Raw genomic sequence first — 19,475 nt, forward strand, 5'->3', positions numbered from 1 at the left:
ACAGGCAGCAAATAAATTGGCGCAAGACTGCAGGACAAATACAATTTTTCCCTTTTTGGGAAACGGAGGGCCCACTGACTATATTCAATCAGATAAGATATGTGTTGCACAGAAATGCAGTTATATGAAGTGCAGCAGAGCAGTTACTTTTACCAGGCAGGAAATAAATTGGCGCAAGCCTGCAGGACAAATACAATTTTTCCGTTTTTGGGAAACGGAGGGCCCACTGACTATATTCAATCAGATAAGATATGTGTTGCACAGAAATGCAGTTATATGAAGTGCAGCAGAGCAGTTACTTTTCCCAGGCAGGAAATAAATTGGCGCAAGACTGCAGGAGAAATACAACTTTTCCCTTTTTGGGAAACGGAGGGCCCACTGACTATATTCAATCAGATAAGATATGTGTTGCACAGAAATGCAGTTATATGAAGTGCAGCAGAGCAGTTACTTTTCACAGGCAGCAAATAAATTGGCGCAAGCCTGCAGGACAAATACAATTTTTCCCTTTTTGGGAAACGGAGGGCCCACTGACTATATTCAATCAGATAAGATATGTGTTGCACAGAAATGCAGTTATATGAAGTGCAGCAGAGCGGAGACTTTTCACAGGCAGCAAATAAATTGGCGCAAGACTGCAGGACAAATACAATTTTTCCCTTTTTTGGAAACGGAGGGCCCACTGACTATATTCAATCAGATAAGATATGTGTTGCACAGAAATGCAGTTATATGAAGTGCAGCAGAGCGGAGACTTTTCACAGGCAGCAAATAAATTGGCGCAAGCCTGCAGGACAAATACAATTTTTCCCTTTTTGGGAAATGGAGGGCCCACTGACTATATTCAATCAGATAAGATATGTGTTGCACAGAAATGCAGTTATATGAAGTGCAGCACAGCGGTTACTTTTCCCAGGCCGGAAATAAATTGGCGCAAGACTGCAGGACAAATACAATTTTTCCCTTTTTGGGAAACGGAGGGCCCACTGACTATATTCAATCAGATAAGATATGTGTTGCACAGAAATGCAGTTAGATGAAGTGCAGCAGAGCAGTTACTTTTCACAGGCAGCAAATAAATTGGCGCAAGACTACAGGACAAATACAATTTTTCCCTTTTTTAGAAACGGAGGGCCCACTGACTATATTCAATCAGATAAGATATGTGTTGCACAGAAATGCAGTTATGTGAAGTGCAGCAGAGCGGAGACTTTTCACAGGCAGCAAATAAATTGGCGCAAGCCTGCAGGACAAATACAATTTTTCCCTTTTTGGGAAACGGAGGGCCCACTGACTATATTCAATCAGATAAGATATGTGTTGCACAGAAATGCAGTTATATGAAGTGCAGCAGAGCAGTTACTTTTCCCAGGCAGGAAATAAATTGGCGCAAGACTGCAGGACAAATACAATTTTTCCCTTTTTGGGAAACGGAGGGCCCACTGACTATATTCAATCAGATAAGATATGTGTTGCACAGAAATGCAGTTATATGAAGTGCAGCAGAGCAGTTACTTTTCACAGGCAGCAAATAAATTGGCGCAAGACTGCAGGACAAATACAATTTTTCCCTTTTTGGGAAACAGAGGGCCCACTGACTATATTCAATCAGATAAGATATGTGTTGCACAGAAATGCAGTTATATGAAGTGCAGCAGAGCGGAGACTTTTCACAGGCAGCAAATAAATTGGCGCAAGCCTGCAGGACAAATACAATTTTTCCCTTTTTGGGAAACGGAGGGCCCACTGACTATATTCAATCAGATAAGATATGTGTTGCACAGAAATGCAGTTATATGAAGTGCAGCAGAGCAGTTACTTTTACCAGGCAGGAAATAAATTGGCGCAAGCCTGCAGGACAAATACAATTTTTCCGTTTTTGGGAAACGGAGGGCCCACTGACTATATTCAATCAGATAAGATATGTGTTGCACAGAAATGCAGTTATATGAAGTGCAGCAGAGCAGTTACTTTTCCCAGGCAGGAAATAAATTGGCGCAAGACTGCAGGACAAATACAACTTTTCCCTTTTTGGGAAACGGAGGGCCCACTGACTATATTCAATCAGATAAGATATGTGTTGCACAGAAATGCAGTTATATGAAGTGCAGCAGAGCGGAGACTTTTCACAGGCAGCAAATAAATTGGCGCAAGCCTGCAGGACAAATACAATTTTTCCCTTTTTGGGAAATGGAGGGCCCACTGACTATATTCAATCAGATAAGATATGTGTTGCACAGAAATGCAGTTATATGAAGTGCAGCAGAGCAGTTACTTTTCACAGGCAGCAAATAAATTGGCGCAAGACTGCAGGACAAATACAATTTTTCCCTTTTTGGGAAACGGAGGGCCCACTGACTATATTCAATCAGATAAGATATGTGTTGCACAGAAATGCAGTTATATGAAGTGCAGCAGAGCGGAGACTTTTCACAGGCAGCAAATAAATTGGCGCAAGCCTGCAGGACAAATACAATTTTTCCCTTTTTGGGAAACGGAGGGCCCACTGACTATATTCAATCAGATAAGATATGTGTTGCACAGAAATGCAGTTATATGAAGTGCAGCAGAGCAGTTACTTTTCCCAGGCAGGAAATAAATTGGCGCAAGACTGCAGGACAAATACAATTTTCCCTTTTTTGGAAACGGAGGGCCCACTGACTATATTCAATCAGATAAGATATGTGTTGCACAGAAATGCAGTTATATGAAGTGCAGCAGAGCGGAGACTTTTCACAGGCAGCAAATAAATTGGCGCAAGCCTGCAGGACAAATACAATTTTTCCCTTTTTGGGAAACGGAGGGCCCACTGACTATATTCAATCAGATAAGATATGTGTTGCACAGAAATGCAGTTATATGAAGTGCAGCAGAGCAGTTACTTTTCCCAGGCAGGAAATAAATTGGCGCAAGACTGCAGGACAATTACAATTTTTCCCTTTTTGGGAAACGGAGGGCCCACTGACTATATTCAATCAGATAAGATATGTGTTGCACAGAAATGCAGTTATATGAAGTGCAGCAGAGCGGAGACTTTTCACAGGCAGCAAATAAATTGGCGCAAGCCTGCAGGACAAATACAATTTTTCCCTTTTTGGGAAACGGAGGGCCCACTGACTATATTCAATCAGATAAGATATGTGTTGCACAGAAATGCAGTTATATGAAGTGCAGCAGAGCAGTTACTTTTACCAGGCAGGAAATAAATTGGCGCAAGCCTGCAGGACAAATACAATTTTTCCGTTTTTGGGAAACGGAGGGCCCACTGACTATATTCAATCAGATAAGATATGTGTTGCACCGAAATGCAGTTATATGAAGTGCAGCAGAGCAGTTACTTTTCCCAGGCAGGAAATAAATTGGCGCAAGACTGCAGGAGAAATACAACTTTTCCCTTTTTGGGAAACGGAGGGCCCACTGACTATATTCAATCAGATAAGATATGTGTTGCACAGAAATGCAGTTATATGAAGTGCAGCAGAGCAGTTACTTTTCACAGGCAGCAAATAAATTGGCGCAAGCCTGCAGGACAAATACAATTTTTCCCTTTTTGGGAAACGGAGGGCCCACTGACTATATTCAATCAGATAAGATATGTGTTGCACAGAAATGCAGTTATATGAAGTGCAGCAGAGCAGTTACTTTTCACAGGCAGCAAATAAATTGGCGCAAGACTGCAGGACAAATACAATTTTTCCCTTTTTTAGAAACGGAGGGCCCACTGACTATATTCAATCAGATAAGATATGTGTTGCACAGAAATGCAGTTATATGAAGTGCAGCAGAGCGGAGACTTTTCACAGGCAGCAAATAAATTGGCGCAAGCCTGCAGGACAAATACAATTTTTCCCTTTTTGGGAAACGGAGGGCCCACTGACTATATTCAATCAGATAAGATATGTGTTGCACAGAAATGCAGTTATATGAAGTGCAGCAGAGCAGTTACTTTTCCCAGGCAGGAAATAAATTGGCGCAAGACTGCAGGACAAATACAATTTTTCCCTTTTTGGGAAACGGAGGGCCCACTGACTATATTCAATCAGATAAGATATGTGTTGCACAGAAATGCAGTTATATGAAGTGCAGCAGAGCAGTTACTTTTCCCAGGCAGGAAATAAATTGGCGCAAGACTGCAGGACAATTACAATTTTTCCCTTTTTGGGAAACGGAGGGCCCACTGACTATATTCAATCAGATAAGATATGTGTTGCACAGAAATGCAGTTATATGAAGTGCAGCAGAGCGGAGACTTTTCACAGGCAGCAAATAAATTGGCGCAAGCCTGCAGGACAAATACAATTTTTCCCTTTTTGGGAAACGGAGGGCCCACTGACTATATTCAATCAGATAAGATATGTGTTGCACAGAAATGCAGTTATATGAAGTGCAGCAGAGCGGTTACTTTTACCAGGCAGGAAATAAATTGGCGCAAGCCTGCAGGACAAATACAATTTTTCCGTTTTTGGGAAACGGAGGGCCCACTGACTATATTCAATCAGATAAGATATGTGTTGCACAGAAATGCAGTTATATGAAGTGCAGCAGAGCAGTTACTTTTCCCAGGCAGGAAATAAATTGGCGCAAGACTGCAGGAGAAATACAACTTTTCCCTTTTTGGGAAACGGAGGGCCCACTGACTATATTCAATCAGATAAGATATGTGTTGCACAGAAATGCAGTTATATGAAGTGCAGCAGAGCAGTTACTTTTACCAGGCAGGAAATAAATTGGCGCAAGCCTGCAGGACAAAAACAATTTTTCCGTTTTTGGGAAACGGAGGGCCCACTGACTATATTCAATCAGATAAGATATGTGTTGCACAGAAATGCAGTTATATGAAGTGCAGCAGAGCGGAGACTTTTCACAGGCAGCAAATAAATTGGCGCAAGCCTGCAGGACAAATACAATTTTTCCCTTTTTGGGAAATGGAGGGCCCACTGACTATATTCAATCAGATAAGATATGTGTTGCACAGAAATGCAGTTATATGAAGTGCAGCAGAGCAGTTACTTTTCACAGGCAGCAAATAAATTGGCGCAAGACTGCAGGACAAATACAATTTTTCCCTTTTTGGGAAACGGAGGGCCCACTGACTATATTCAATCAGATAAGATATGTGTTGCACAGAAATGCAGTTATATGAAGTGCAGCAGAGCGGAGACTTTTCACAGGCAGCAAATAAATTGGCGCAAGCCTGCAGGACAAATACAATTTTTCCCTTTTTGGGAAACGGAGGGCCCACTGACTATATTCAATCAGATAAGATATGTGTTGCACAGAAATGCAGTTATATGAAGTGCAGCAGAGCAGTTACTTTTCACAGGCAGGAAATAAATTGGCGCAAGACTGCAGGACAAATACAATTTTTCCCTTTTTGGGAAACGGAGGGCCCACTGACTATATTCAATCAGATAAGATATGTGTTGCACAGAAATGCAGTTATATGAAGTGCAGCAGAGCAGTTACTTTTCACAGGCAGGAAATAAATTGGCGCAAGACTGCAGGAGAAACACAACTTTTCCCTTTTTGGGAAACGGAGGGCCCACTGACTATATTCAATCAGATAAGATATGTGTTGCACAGAAATGCAGTTATATGAAGTGCAGCAGAGCAGTTACTTTTCACAGGCAGCAAATAAATTGGCGCAAGACTGCAGGACAAATACAATTTTTCCCTTTTTGGGAAACGGAGGGCCCACTGACTATATTCAATCAGATAAGATATGTGTTGCACAGAAATGCAGTTATATGAAGTGCAGCAGAGCGGAGACTTTTCACAGGCAGCAAATAAATTGGCGCAAGCCTGCAGGACAAATACAATTTTTCCCTTTTTGGGAAACGGAGGGCCCACTGACTATATTCAATCAGATAAGATATGTGTTGCACAGAAATGCAGTTATATGAAGTGCAGCAGAGCAGTTACTTTTCACAGGCAGGAAATAAATTGGCGCAAGACTGCAGGACAAATACAATTTTTCCCTTTTTGGGAAACGGAGGGCCCACTGACTATATTCAATCAGATAAGATATGTGTTGCACAGAAATGCAGTTATATGAAGTGCAGCAGAGCAGTTACTTTTCACAGGCAGGAAATAAATTGGCGCAAGACTGCAGGAGAAATACAACTTTTCCCTTTTTGGGAAACGGAGGGCCCACTGACTATATTCAATCAGATAAGATATGTGTTGCACAGAAATGCAGTTATATGAAGTGCAGCAGAGCAGTTACTTTTCACAGGCAGCAAATAAATTGGCGCAAGACTGCAGGACAAATACAATTTTTCCCTTTTTGGGAAACGGAGGGCCCACTGACTATATTCAATCAGATAAGATATGTGTTGCACAGAAATGCAGTTATATGAAGTGCAGCAGAGCGGAGACTTTTCACAGGCAGCAAATAAATTGGCGCAAGCCTGCAGGACAAATACAATTTTTCCCTTTTTGGGAAACGGAGGGCCCACTGACTATATTCAATCAGATAAGATATGTGTTGCACAGAAATGCAGTTATATGAAGTGCAGCAGAGCAGTTACTTTTACCAGGCAGGAAATAAATTGGCGCAAGCCTGCAGGACAAATACAATTTTTCCGTTTTTGGGAAACGGAGGGCCCACTGACTATATTCAATCAGATAAGATATGTGTTGCACAGAAATGCAGTTATATGAAGTGCAGCAGAGCGGGGACTTTTCACAGGCAGCAAATAAATTGGCGCAAGCCTGCAGGACAAATACAATTTTTCCCTTTTTGGGAAATGGAGGGCCCACTGACTATATTCAATCAGATAAGATATGTGTTGCACAGAAATGCAGTTATATGAAGTGCAGCAGAGCAGTTACTTTTCACAGGCAGCAAATAAATTGGCGCAAGACTGCAGGACAAATACAATTTTTCCCTTTTTTAGAAACGGAGGGCCCACTGACTATATTCAATCAGATAAGATATGTGTTGCACAGAAATGCAGTTATATGAAGTGCAGCAGAGCGGAGACTTTTCACAGGCAGCAAATAAATTGGCGCAAGCCTGCAGGACAAATACAATTTTTCCCTTTTTGGGAAACGGAGGGCCCACTGACTATATTCAATCAGATAAGATATGTGTTGCACAGAAATGCAGTTATATGAAGTGCAGCAGAGCAGTTACTTTTCCCAGGCAGGAAATAAATTGGCGCAAGACTGCAGGACAAATACAATTTTTCCCTTTTTGGGAAACGGAGGGCCCACTGACTATATTCAATCAGATAAGATATGTGTTGCACAGAAATGCAGTTATATGAAGTGCAGCAGAGCAGTTACTTTTCACAGGCAGCAAATAAATTGGCGCAAGACTGCAGGACAAATACAATTTTTCCCTTTTTTGGAAACGGAGGGCCCACTGACTATATTCAATCAGATAAGATATGTGTTGCACAGAAATGCAGTTATATGAAGTGCAGCAGAGCGGAGACTTTTCACAGGCAGCAAATAAATTGGCGCAAGCCTGCAGGACAAATACAATTTTTCCCTTTTTGGGAAACGGAGGGCCCACTGACTATATTCAATCAGATAAGATATGTGTTGCACAGAAATGCAGTTATATGAAGTGCAGCAGAGCAGTTACTTTTACCAGGCAGGAAATAAATTGGCGCAAGCCTGCAGGACAAATACAATTTTTCCGTTTTTGGGAAACGGAGGGCCCACTGACTATATTCAATCAGATAAGATATGTGTTGCACAGAAATGCAGTTATATGAAGTGCAGCAGAGCAGTTACTTTTCCCAGGCAGGAAATAAATTGGCGCAAGACTGCAGGACCAATACAACTTTTCCCTTTTTGGGAAACGGAGGGCCCACTGACTATATTCAATCAGATAAGATATGTGTTGCACAGAAATGCAGTTATATGAAGTGCAGCAGAGCGGAGACTTTTCACAGGCAGCAAATAAATTGGCGCAAGCCTGCAGGACAAATACAATTTTTCCCTTTTTGGGAAACGGAGGGCCCACTGACTATATTCAATCAGATAAGATATGTGTTGCACAGAAATGCAGTTATATGAAGTGCAGCAGAGCAGTTACTTTTCACAGGCAGGAAATAAATTGGCGCAAGACTGCAGGACAAATACAACTTTTCCTTTTTTGGGAAACGGAGGGCCCACTGACTATATTCAATCAGATAAGATATGTGTTGCACAGAAATGCAGTTATATGAAGTGCAGCAGAGCAGTTACTTTTCACAGGCAGCAAATAAATTGGCGCAAGCCTGCAGGACAAAAACAATTTTTCCCTTTTTGGGAAACGGAGGGCCCACTGACTATATTCAATCAGATAAGATATGTGTTGCACAGAAATGCAGTTATATGAAGTGCAGCAGAGCGGAGACTTTTCCCAGGCAGTAAATAAATTGGCGCAAGACTGCAGGACAGATACAATTTTTCCCTTTTTGGGAAACGGAGGGCCCACTGACTATATTCAATCAGATAAGATATGTGTTGCACAGGAATGCAGTTATATGAAGTGCAGCAGAGCAGTTACTTTTCACAGGCAGCAAATAAATTGGCGCAAGACTGCAGGACATATACAATTTTTCCCTTTTTTAGAAACGGAGGGCCCACTGACTATATTCAATCAGATAAGATATGTGTTGCACAGAAATGCAGTTATATGAAGTGCAGCAGAGCAGTTACTTTTCCCAGGCAGGAAATAAATTGGCGCAAGACTGCAGGACAAATACAATTTTCCCTTTTTGGGAAACGGAGGGCCCACTGACTATATTAAATCAGATAAGATATGTGTTGCACAGAAATGCAGTTATATGAAGTGCAGCAGAGCAGTTACTTTTCACAGGCAGCAAATAAATTGGCGCAAGACTGCAGGACAAATACAATTTTTCCCTTTTTTGGAAACGGAGGGCCCACTGACTATATTCAATCAATAATATATGTCTTCTGGCCCTGCCTACACAATTCTCTCCCTGTAGTATTACTGCAAGGCGCAATGCTCTGCAGACAGACGATTTTGAAAAGAAAAAAATATGCAACACTGCTAACAGCAGCCTGCACAGTACTGCACACGGATAGATGTGGCCCTAAGAAGGACCGTTGGGGTTCTTGAAGCCTACACTCACTCCTAACACTCTCCCTACAGCAGCTCCGGCACCAGCAGCACTGTCCCTCAGCTAACTCACAAGGCATCTGAGGCGAGCCGCGGGAGGGGCCGACTTTTATACTCGGGTGACACCTGATCTCCCCAGCCACTCACAGCAGGGGGGTGGTATAGGGCTTGAACGTCACAGGGGGAAGTTGTAATGCCTTCCCTGTCTTTCAATTGGCCAGAAAAGCGCGCTAACGTCTCAGAGAGGAAACTGAAAGTAACCCGAACACCGCGTGGTGCTCGTTAAGAGTAACGAGCATCCCGAACACCCTAATATTCGCACGAATATCAAGCTCGGACGAGTACGTTCGCTCATCTCTAATAGCTGCGATCGCGTGCCCGGGGACCGCTCACTGCAGTCCCAGCTGACATCTCCTGCCTCCCGTCTACCTACAGGAGCCAGGAGATTTTAAATCTCCCGCGCCGCCAGGCCTTCTGCGCATGTGGCTGACGTAATACCGCCTGGCGCGCATGCGCAGAAGACAGTCTTCGGGGCCTGAAGCGGCAGGAGAGAGGGGAGCAGCGTGCCGGACCCGGGTGAGTAATTTCAGCTGCTCCGATGGATTCGATCCATCAGGGCAGTTGAATCTTTAACTTTTTTTGTACTTTTATTTACTTTTTTGCGATCGGCGCTATCCATTGGTTAGCGCCAATCGCAATGCAAGGGGGGGGGGTGTCCCCGCAGCCCGGGATGACAGCTCCATGCTGTCGGCTACCTGCGGACACCGAGAGCATGGAGCTGTCACGTCCACAGCCCGAGGGGCTTTATTCTCTGCAGGATACGTGTTTTTACGTCCTCAGAGAATAAAGCCCACTTCGGGAGGACGTAAAAACACTATGGGCTGGTCGTTAACGGGTTAATCCTTCTTCCTACGTATTTAAGTTTACAGGGACATTCTATGAGATGCACTATTGGTGCAGGACTGCATGCCATAAATTGTAATACTGGAATTCTAGGATCATTGTGTTCAGTATCGATTCTTTGGTGTGCCATCACAGCGCAACATTTACATTTGTTTCGAAAACATTTGTAGCTCCCTCGTTTTTTAGAGATGTTTTTGACTATTTTTCTTTTTTTATCTGAGTTTGAAGGCGCAATGAGATTCTGTAAAGAAACCTTTCTTTTAAAAATGAGTGATGGAACTTTACCTAAATGACCCGATAAATACGGATCAATGAGTAAAATAGGCCAATGTTTTTTAAAAAACTTTTTATTAAAACATGACCATTATTATATCCAGTAACAAAAGATACATTTTTATTTTTAGAACCTTTTTTACTCGTATTCGGCCCGGCATTGTTTTTAATTCATTTATTGTAAGCATCATCTATTATTTGTGACGGGTACTTTTTTTCTTTAAAACGTTTTTTTTAAATTAAAGATTGCTCTTGAAAGTCACCATCCAGGGTTCAGTTGCGTCTTCTGCGTTGCAACTGACCATACGGAATGTTTTGCTTCCAGGATCTGGCATGGCAGCTGCGGAAGTCTAAATATGAGTTCTTAGCAACTTTTTTAAAAATGAGTTTTAGTTATAATTTTAAAATCATCTTGTTTTAAAACTAGATCTAAAAATACTATCGACTCCCGACTATTTGCACTAGTAAATTTTACATTTTGATTATTACTATTAAGATTATTAATATAAGAATTCAGACTATCTTCGGACCCTCCCCAGATAATTAAAATAGCATCAATATATCTTTTGTAAAATATGATATTGGTATCTAAAATGAGATTTTTTTCAAAGTTCCCCATAAATAAATTCGCTATAGCAGGTGCAAATTTGCAACCCATTGCGGTCCCAAGTAACTGCAAGTAAAAAGTACTTTTATATAAAAAATAATTATTTTTTAATATAAAATCTATAGCTTTTATTAAAAATATTTTTTGATTCGGCGGCATTAAAGGATCTTATTTACAGCTAAAAGGCCTAAATCATGGAGGATATTAGAATTATTTGCACCTGCTATAGCTAATTTATTTATGGGGAGGAGCGTTCTCGCCCCCCGGAGCAAGCACCACTGATTGTTCCCGGCGTCTATGCAGCCGGTTCGTAACAAGTAAGTGTGGATTGAGTGTCTTATAAATGTATGTCTTTACTATGTTGTATTTGAGCTTGAAAAAGGCGATAACAGTTTGCCGAAACGCGTCGCTCTTTAATTTTAAATAAATTCTTTTTCCCGACGAGCGCAAAACAGCTTTTTTCTTAGAATTCTTGATTCATGTGATTTTACGGTGCGTACGGTCGACCCTAAAATGCATACGCTCGTGTGAAGGAGGCCTAATTCCGTCGTTTTAAAAAAACAACAAGATCTGTACTAATTGACCAATCAGCATCTACGCTGCGTCCTGCGGTCCATTACACCCCGTGTGAAAGATTACCTAAAGCTTCTTCTTGATTGCAAATTTGAAAGGGGGAGAAAACGAAGAGGGCCCAACAGCACTACCTTTGCTAACTTTTCACCAATAACAGTCAGATAATGTAAAGCTGACTGCAAATGCTTAACCGAAAAAGCCACCTGATGCGCTGGAGGGGGGGATTCTAAAAGCTTCCGTAAAACCCAACAATAACCATGCATTTTCCGCATTAGGATACCTATTTAGAAACGGCGCCATCTCAAGCTTTTACTGGGGTCGCCCCTTTGCCGAGCACCAGTCGCCCTTATACCCTTTCTGCACTTGAAACAACGAGACGACCCGTGCGATCCTCCATTGCAAATGGAGCAGCAGTGCTTAAACTTTCAGCCTGCCCCAAATTTACAGTGCCCATCATTAAACTGCCAGCAGAAGCCCGGTGTGTGCCCCACTGACAATCCAGATTGACTGGCAGAATTGGCGTCACTAGCGGCCTGGCTCCGCCCTGAAAGGGCTGCCCATAACGGGATGATGCCATCACATTCAGCCAAAGCCCAATATCCTTGCGATCCCACCAAGTATTAAGCCTAACTGCCTCCTCTGATGAGATTGCTCATCATAATAAAGCCGTGCCTACCCCCCATAGGTTCTCTAGATTTCTCCTGTTGCTCCAGTATGCCATTTGCCAACGTTGCCCCCTTCATTGCCCTAACTCGTCCTGGGCGGGCGTGCCGCCCGTACTGATGCTACACGATCACCACCGACCGCAGCCACGGAGGGACCTCCCCACTTCCAGCCTCGTGTTCCCGACGGTGCCTGTTGTGCTCCTAGCAGCTCATCGTGATGGTGCTGCTTTGTTTTTGAAGTCCGGTTCGCCCCCCGGCTGGCACATCACCGAGGGGTCTAATTGTGGGCCTGGACCTCTCTGCCTGCCAACCGATGCTACTGCTGCCCTCCTCTGATGGCCTCCCACCCTGTTCACACTGCCTGGTCCTCTCCCCGGCCAGCTCATCCCCAGGGAAGCCGACCGTGTCCCCCACAGGTTGTCTGCCGACAGGTGCCGCTAGCTGGGTAAATTACAATGTTCTAATCCCCCCTTCCTCTCAGATAATTGGCAAGCCTTTGATATACAAGAGGACAGGAAATTCTTTGTCCCGGTGTCAATACAACTGGCTTTTTGACAGGTAGATACTAATTTGCTATCCTTGGCCTGCTGGATGTTGCCTTTAGAGAGATAATTGCATTACCTCACCTTAGCTGTGATGTAAATAAGCCCCATTCTCTACCAGCCTCCAAAACTCTCCTTAGCTGGAGTTAGCATGAGGAGGTCTCATTTTTCGAATCCTTTGTTTGGTAATGAAGTCTTAGGAAGCTCACTTAAGGCTCTGTTACACACAAAGATGGCTTTTGATCGATCATTTTGCATAAACTACTACTTGCTACTAATGCCTATTAGTACCAATTAGTAGCCTGTGACCCGCTGGGAGCTGTATTCAGAGAACAGACCACCCGCTGTTTACTGAATAAATTCCCCTTGTTCTGCCATGGGGCTGACAGTTGAGACAATGTAATCAGCGCTCTCCGGGTAGAACACAGTGTGCGGTCCTTCTTATCAGCTCTTCTGCCAAATGATGGATTTCATGCAAAACTGAAAATCATCGCTTGGCAGAAAAGTGAAAATGGGCACGTTTACACCCAACGATTATTGCTCAAAAGATGGCTTTTGAGCGAATTTTGCGCAATAATCATTTGTAGTGGCCCAGTACATCATCCTGGTCCCCTCCATAAATGTCATACATGTTTGTCTTATGTAGATGCACTGTGTAATCTTGTCTTGTCATTTCCAGTGTGTGTGTTGCACAGCTGCGGCACTGGAGAGGTTAAATAAAATAAATTATTGCCTGCATGTAAATGTATCAGTCTGTCATGCCATGTGGTGTGAGTGAGTGTATAAATAGGAGTGATAGAGAGCGGGAAGGAGCTTCCATCTTTTTTTCAGTGGTAGTTCCTGACTTAACAAAGAGCCATATGGAGGCACCTTCAGCTTCCATGTAGGTGAAGATGGAGGAGAAGGAGAGATATCCCGTAGCGACTGAGATCTGGATGTGGGTGGAGTGAGTCCCAAAACCGTAATAGAGAGCATTCCTGAGTAATCCGGTATAGAGAGACTCATCACAAAGGCACTAATTCAAACCACAAGTCTTTTCCCTACGCAGCCGTCCAAAGTTAGGATCACCGCGTAAAAGTACACTACAAGTCTCACCCATGCATCTTCAGTGCGGGGTGTTAATGCTAATCCTTTAAGTAAATAATTGCTGCCAGAGTGTCTGTGGAGTGACGGCTGCCCTTTCCTCTTTCGGAGTGCTCCCAGTCCAGGAGTGGTACCTGACAGATAATGCAGACTGTAGGACCGGTTTCATCCTGTGTATGCTCTCTGATCTCTGAGTTCTGTTCTACCTGCACTGTGACTAATTGTACCTGCATTGCTGTGAATAATTGTATTGCCAAAGTTATATAACGTAAAGTTATACTGGGCCCTAACTGTTCCTGGGGACCCGAGGTACTATACACAAGTGTCTGTGCTTATTCTCCGTCATGTAGCATACTGGTGTGTGGGAACAGTGGTGTCACGAGTGATAACTACTACACCTATATTCTTGTTTATTGGCATTTCCTACCCTAGGGGTGTCGATGGTGGCCTGCAATCCTACTCTGGCCTTGGCTATGTGTCATCCCTCTGGGAACAGAGCCTGGTAAGTGCCGCCGTGACAAGCCAACACTTCACCCTCCCAGTTCCCCACATTTGTCCAGGGTTCCCCTATGGCGTGTTGCACATTGTGTGTAAAAGGGCCTTTATCTAGGGCTAAATTTCCCAGACAATTGGGCACCGTCTGAGGGGAATTTGGTATTAAAGATTCTGGGGCGTATGAAGGTCCTATCCCGATATAAATCAGATTTTCAGAATCAGTTGAACCAAACGCATCTAGACGCAGTAAGGTCCGATGCCCAGAACACCCAGAACCGCATATCTGGGAAAATATAGCTCTGACCATATACAGGAGTAGACTCTATGCGTAGGTACAGTCATGACTAAAAATCTGCTGGGCCGATATTCACGATCCGCCGCCCTCTCGCCGAGATAAGACTGAAACTAGGGAATTATGATTTTTCAGAGTTCCTACAAATCCAGCCCTCCCTTCTTTGTATGACCTCGGAGGGGGCGGGGAGACGGTGTGTACTGAGGGACCCTTTAAAATGTGGGACCCCACAGGTCCAAGTTAGCAATCCACGGAGCGATACTACGGTATATGGGTTGTCTCTTGTTCTAGGAGCACCGCCGAAATCAGACCCATTGGACCGATATCCAAGTCCGGTAACTTTCTTTTAATTTCTCCTGTTTATGTTAAACCTGCTGAGTGTATTACCTGTATCCCTCATACTCCCATGTGATAATTTATTCGTATATGTTGTACATTTTATATATTGCGCTGCTAGACCTTCAAGCTTGCAATACTGCAGAGTGATCGAGGACAGAGGCGGGATCCATGGATATCATCCCTTCTCCTCTCTCCTCCTGCCCAGTACGGAACAAATTGCTTTGCAGTGCAGGGCCTCGCGGATTGGTGTAGAATTGTGACCGTAGGTGATGGTCGCTTGTCCGGTAGACTTCCAGAGTCTCAGAGAGTTGGGTACCGGTCGCTCCACAATCTAAGCCTCCTCCTCGCCTGTACGTGACTGTCACCACTTTTTATTTTGATACCAAGTGTACAACTGGGCACTCTGATAGTCTCTTAAATCCTGGTTGAGCTCTTATTGTATCTTATAATTAAAGTATATTAGCCTGAAGTTTGCTAAGAGGCGCGTAAAATCAGATAACCGGAAAAGATAGGTCTTGCCCCATTTTTTGGCCGTGGTCAGCCGGCAGCTCCCATAAAAACTCCCTCCACCTCCCTTTGCTAGCAGCTGCTGGGTTGGCTGATTCACGGCGATTGGTTATTTGAGTTGGCTGATTCACGGTTAATGGTTACTTGGTTTGGCTGGTTCATGGTGATTGGTTGTTTAGGTTGGCTCATGTAGAAGTGGGGAGTAAAAGCCTAATATGCCTCTTGGATGAACACACTCCGGGATACAGGATGAAACCGAGCCTACAGTCTAAGTTATCTGTATGACTCCGCTCCTGGACACACACACCGGAGGAAGACACAACACTCTCTTTTCACTCCCACCTTACTCTCCTATTTATACCTTACATACCCATGTGACAGGACAATTGCTTACAATTTCCAGACATATCCCAGACATTAACCTCTTACACGCTGCAGCTGTGCAATACACATAACTAAAGACAAGACAAAATGCACAGAGCATCCACATAAAAGACATGACATGTATGACAGTTATGGAGGGGCCAGATATATGTACTTTGGGCCACTACACTCCAATAGGCTTCTATGGGAGCTTCTATTGCCGCAATCAGCCGGCAAAGGGATGGGTAGGGAGGAGGAAAGAGTTTAGTATCACTAAATTTTCTATCCCAACTGACGGAATTCCGAGCTGTAGCGTATATATATGCTGCACCCAAACATGTGAATGGGTGATAAAACTTGGTCGTAGCTTTCTCTTGTTTATGCGATTTTCAGCCGCGATACGAATGGCCGAAATCACAATGCTTGTGTGAATAAAGCCTTAGAATGTGGTGATGAAAAAACTACTGTGTCCTTTAGAGGTAAATGAATGGGTGTGACTACAATTTTGATCTTTATCCAGTGTCAGGTACATTTAGTTTCATTTTCTCCTGTCAGCCATGGCGTCTGCTGCTGTGAGAGACGAGCTGCTCTGCTCCATCTGTCTGAGCACTTATACAGATCCTGTAATGCTGAGATGTGGACACAACTTCTGCCGGGTCTGTATTCATCGTGTGCTGGATACACAGGACGAGGCTGGAGTTTATTCCTGTCCTGAATGCAGACAAAGGTCTCAGGGGCGGCCAGCACTGATGAGGAACTTGGCTCTGCGTAACATCATAGAGAGCTTCCTGATTACTCCTCCGACACAGACGGAAGCCGGGATCTTCTGCACTCACTGTGTGGACTCTCCTGTACCGGCTGCTAAATCCTGTCTGCATTGTGAAGCTTCTCTGTGCGAGAAACACGTGCGAGTTCACAGCAAGTCAGCAGAACACGTCTTATGTGAGCCCAGCGCCAACCTGGGGAGCAGGAAATGTTCTGTCCATCAGAAGATCCTGGAATATTATTGCACTGAGGACGCCGCTTGTATCTGTGTGTCCTGCAGTTTGGCTGGAGAACATCGGGGTCATCGGGTGGAGATGCTGGATGAGGCCTCTGAGAAGAAGAAGGAGAGACTGAGAAATGTTCTCCAGCAACTGATCACAAGGAGAGAGGAGACCGAGGAAAGAGTCCGGAGTCTGGAGGAGCGCAGGAGAAAAGATCATGATAAAGCAACTACAGAAGCGGAGAGAGTCACTGCCCTGTGTAGAGACATCAGGAGACTGCTGGACGATCTGGAGAAGAGGGTCCTGAGCGAGATCTCCAGGCAGGAGAAGGAAGAATCACTCTTATCCTCTACTCTCATCCAGAAGCTGGAAATACAGAAGGTCGAGCTGTCCAGGAAGATGAGACACATGGAGGAGCTGTGTAACATGACTGATCCACTGACTGTCTTACAGGAACCAGACACCGGGGAATTGTGTGATCCTGAGGACACGGGGGGACATGATGGAGGTGATGGGGACACAGGGGGACATGATGGAGGTGATGGGGACACGGGGGGACATGATGGAGGTGATGGGGACACGGGGGGACATGATGGAGGTGAGGAGGACACAAGAGGACATGATAAACCGCTCCATGATGTAGATGATCTAAATGTGGCTGTGATCTCAGGCACATTATACACATTATGTAACATAATAAGAGGTATAAGGAGGGGGATCTATGTGGAGGGTCCTGTAGACATATTACTAGATGTAAGCACAGCTGGTAATTATATCCATATATCAGATGACCTGAAAGCTGCAACCGGGACACAAGAGAACCAGAACCGTCCAGAAACAGCAGAGAGATTTCAGGATTATCAGGTGATGAGCAGGAGGGGATTCTCCTCAGGACGACATTACTGGGATGTGGAGGGCAGTATATCAGAGGAGTGGAGGGTGGGGATGTGTTACCCCAGTATAGACAGGAGGGGGCAGCAGTCATCCATTGGAGAGAATAACAAGTCCTGGTGTTTGAGGAAGTATTGGTTTAATAATCAGTACTCAGTGATACATGATAGTAAAGAGATTCGGTTAACTGACAATATCATCAATAATAGAGTCAGGATCTGTCTGGATTATGAGGCCGGGCGGCTGACCTTTTATGAGCTGTGTGACCCCATCAGACACTTACACACCTTCACTGCCTCCTTCACCGAGCCGCTTCATGCTGTATTATGGGTAGATGAACCATTTCTTGGACTTAATGATATAACTAACAGTTTGAGAATCTGTAGCTAAGAAATCACAGTTGCTGTAAGGAATTCCCCAGAGCCCGGGGGTGTAGAATATTCAACAAAACATTTCGATGATCTGTTAGGGTCTAATATGGAGGCTCCTCCGGGAATATTAGCCTGGGTTCACACAGGGCGGTTCTGCCACGGTTTGCGGTTGCATATCCGCACTGCGGCAAAACCGCTGCATTTGCAGCACAATGCAGTGCAAATGTGTTAGGGCAAAAAGCTGTTCACTTTAGGAGACAGCCACCTGACAAAAGGTGACGGGTATCAGCAACTGCTTCTTTAAACTCTAAACCCCTTAGTGACCAGGCCAAATTTTGGAAATTTGACATGTTTCACTTTAACATAGAATAACTCCGTAAAGGTTTTGCATATCCAAGTGATTCTGACATGTTTTTTCACCACATATTGTACTTTATTTAGGTGGTAAAAATAGAATTTGTGAATATTTTATTAAAGTGCCAAAATTGGGAAGATTTTGGAAAAAAATTTATTTTTCCACATTTTCAACTGTAATATATCAAATATGTGCAAACATATTCTACACATTTTTTGCTAAGATATATATTTCCATCTGTTTACTTTATTCTGGATGCTTATTTGAAAACTTTGTGTTTTTTTAACCATTTAGGAGACGTTTAAATTTAACATAACTTATCAACATTTTGAGGCTTGCAAAGGCTCATGGGTGTCAGAATGATAGATGCCCCCACAAATGATCCTATTGTTATGTTCGTGTGGGCAAAGTGAGCACAGGGCCCACACGATCGTGACTATAGAAAGGACTGGGTACGCACACAGGTTTCAGGCAAACTGACCCTGTGCTACCAGGAGGTTGACCTGGCCCTTCCTAAGCGGGGAGATTGCCCCAATAAGGGCAGTCCAGCGGTCTTCGGATCTCGACCCTAGCTGATCCTAGGAGCCACGCACCAGAACAGGACACATACACATGCCACATGACAGGGACTGAACCACAGGACACACAGAGCCAGAATACACAGCAGCCACAATGCAAACACTAATAGCAGATGATAAGCTGAATATAAATGCGAGGTGATAGTTCGTACATTGGCCAATGTAAGCTTCAAGGCCCCTCATATCTTGCAGTCCCTACACTAGCAAGACACATCTACTAGAGGGCCCTATGGGCCAACCTAGCGCAGACATAGCAAAGAAACTCAGAAGACCAAACTGACACAAAATAAACATACAAACGGACATGAACAGCAAGGCACAGATCACACAGCAAGCTGCAACAGGACAGAGAACAAGTAACAGGACACATGTCACAGATACATCCAAACGGTACAAGACCAGCTTCAGCCTGACCAGGAGCTGGGTTTATGTGTGAGCACAGACCCAGGGGATCGGCTAGCAGGAAGAACCACACCCAGCCAGCTCAATCAATTAACCCTGTGAGGGCTGTGCTGCTGGAAACACAGTAGTACAACATGTCTCAGCAGCACACGTAACACATATTTT

At 44.0% G+C, this 19,475-nt stretch overlaps 2 protein-coding genes across 2 annotated transcripts in view; both read left to right on the forward strand.

The window, feature by feature from the left end:
• The window catches only part of LOC136611022 (E3 ubiquitin/ISG15 ligase TRIM25-like), a 181,107-nt gene that overhangs the window by 127,941 nt on the left and 33,691 nt on the right, over nt 1–19,475 (forward strand). The window lies entirely within an intron of this gene.
• Nucleotides 16,285–18,431, forward strand: LOC136611019 (E3 ubiquitin/ISG15 ligase TRIM25-like). Its single transcript, XM_066590258.1, has 2 exons — nt 16,285–17,200; nt 17,345–18,431. Exons 1-2 carry the CDS (start codon nt 16,285–16,287, stop codon nt 17,992–17,994), a joined length of 1,566 nt encoding a protein of 521 aa, XP_066446355.1. The 3' UTR covers nt 17,995–18,431.

Source organism: Eleutherodactylus coqui, chromosome 2, assembly GCF_035609145.1.
Source record: "Eleutherodactylus coqui strain aEleCoq1 chromosome 2, aEleCoq1.hap1, whole genome shotgun sequence".
Lineage (NCBI taxonomy): Eukaryota > Metazoa > Chordata > Amphibia > Anura > Eleutherodactylidae > Eleutherodactylus > Eleutherodactylus coqui.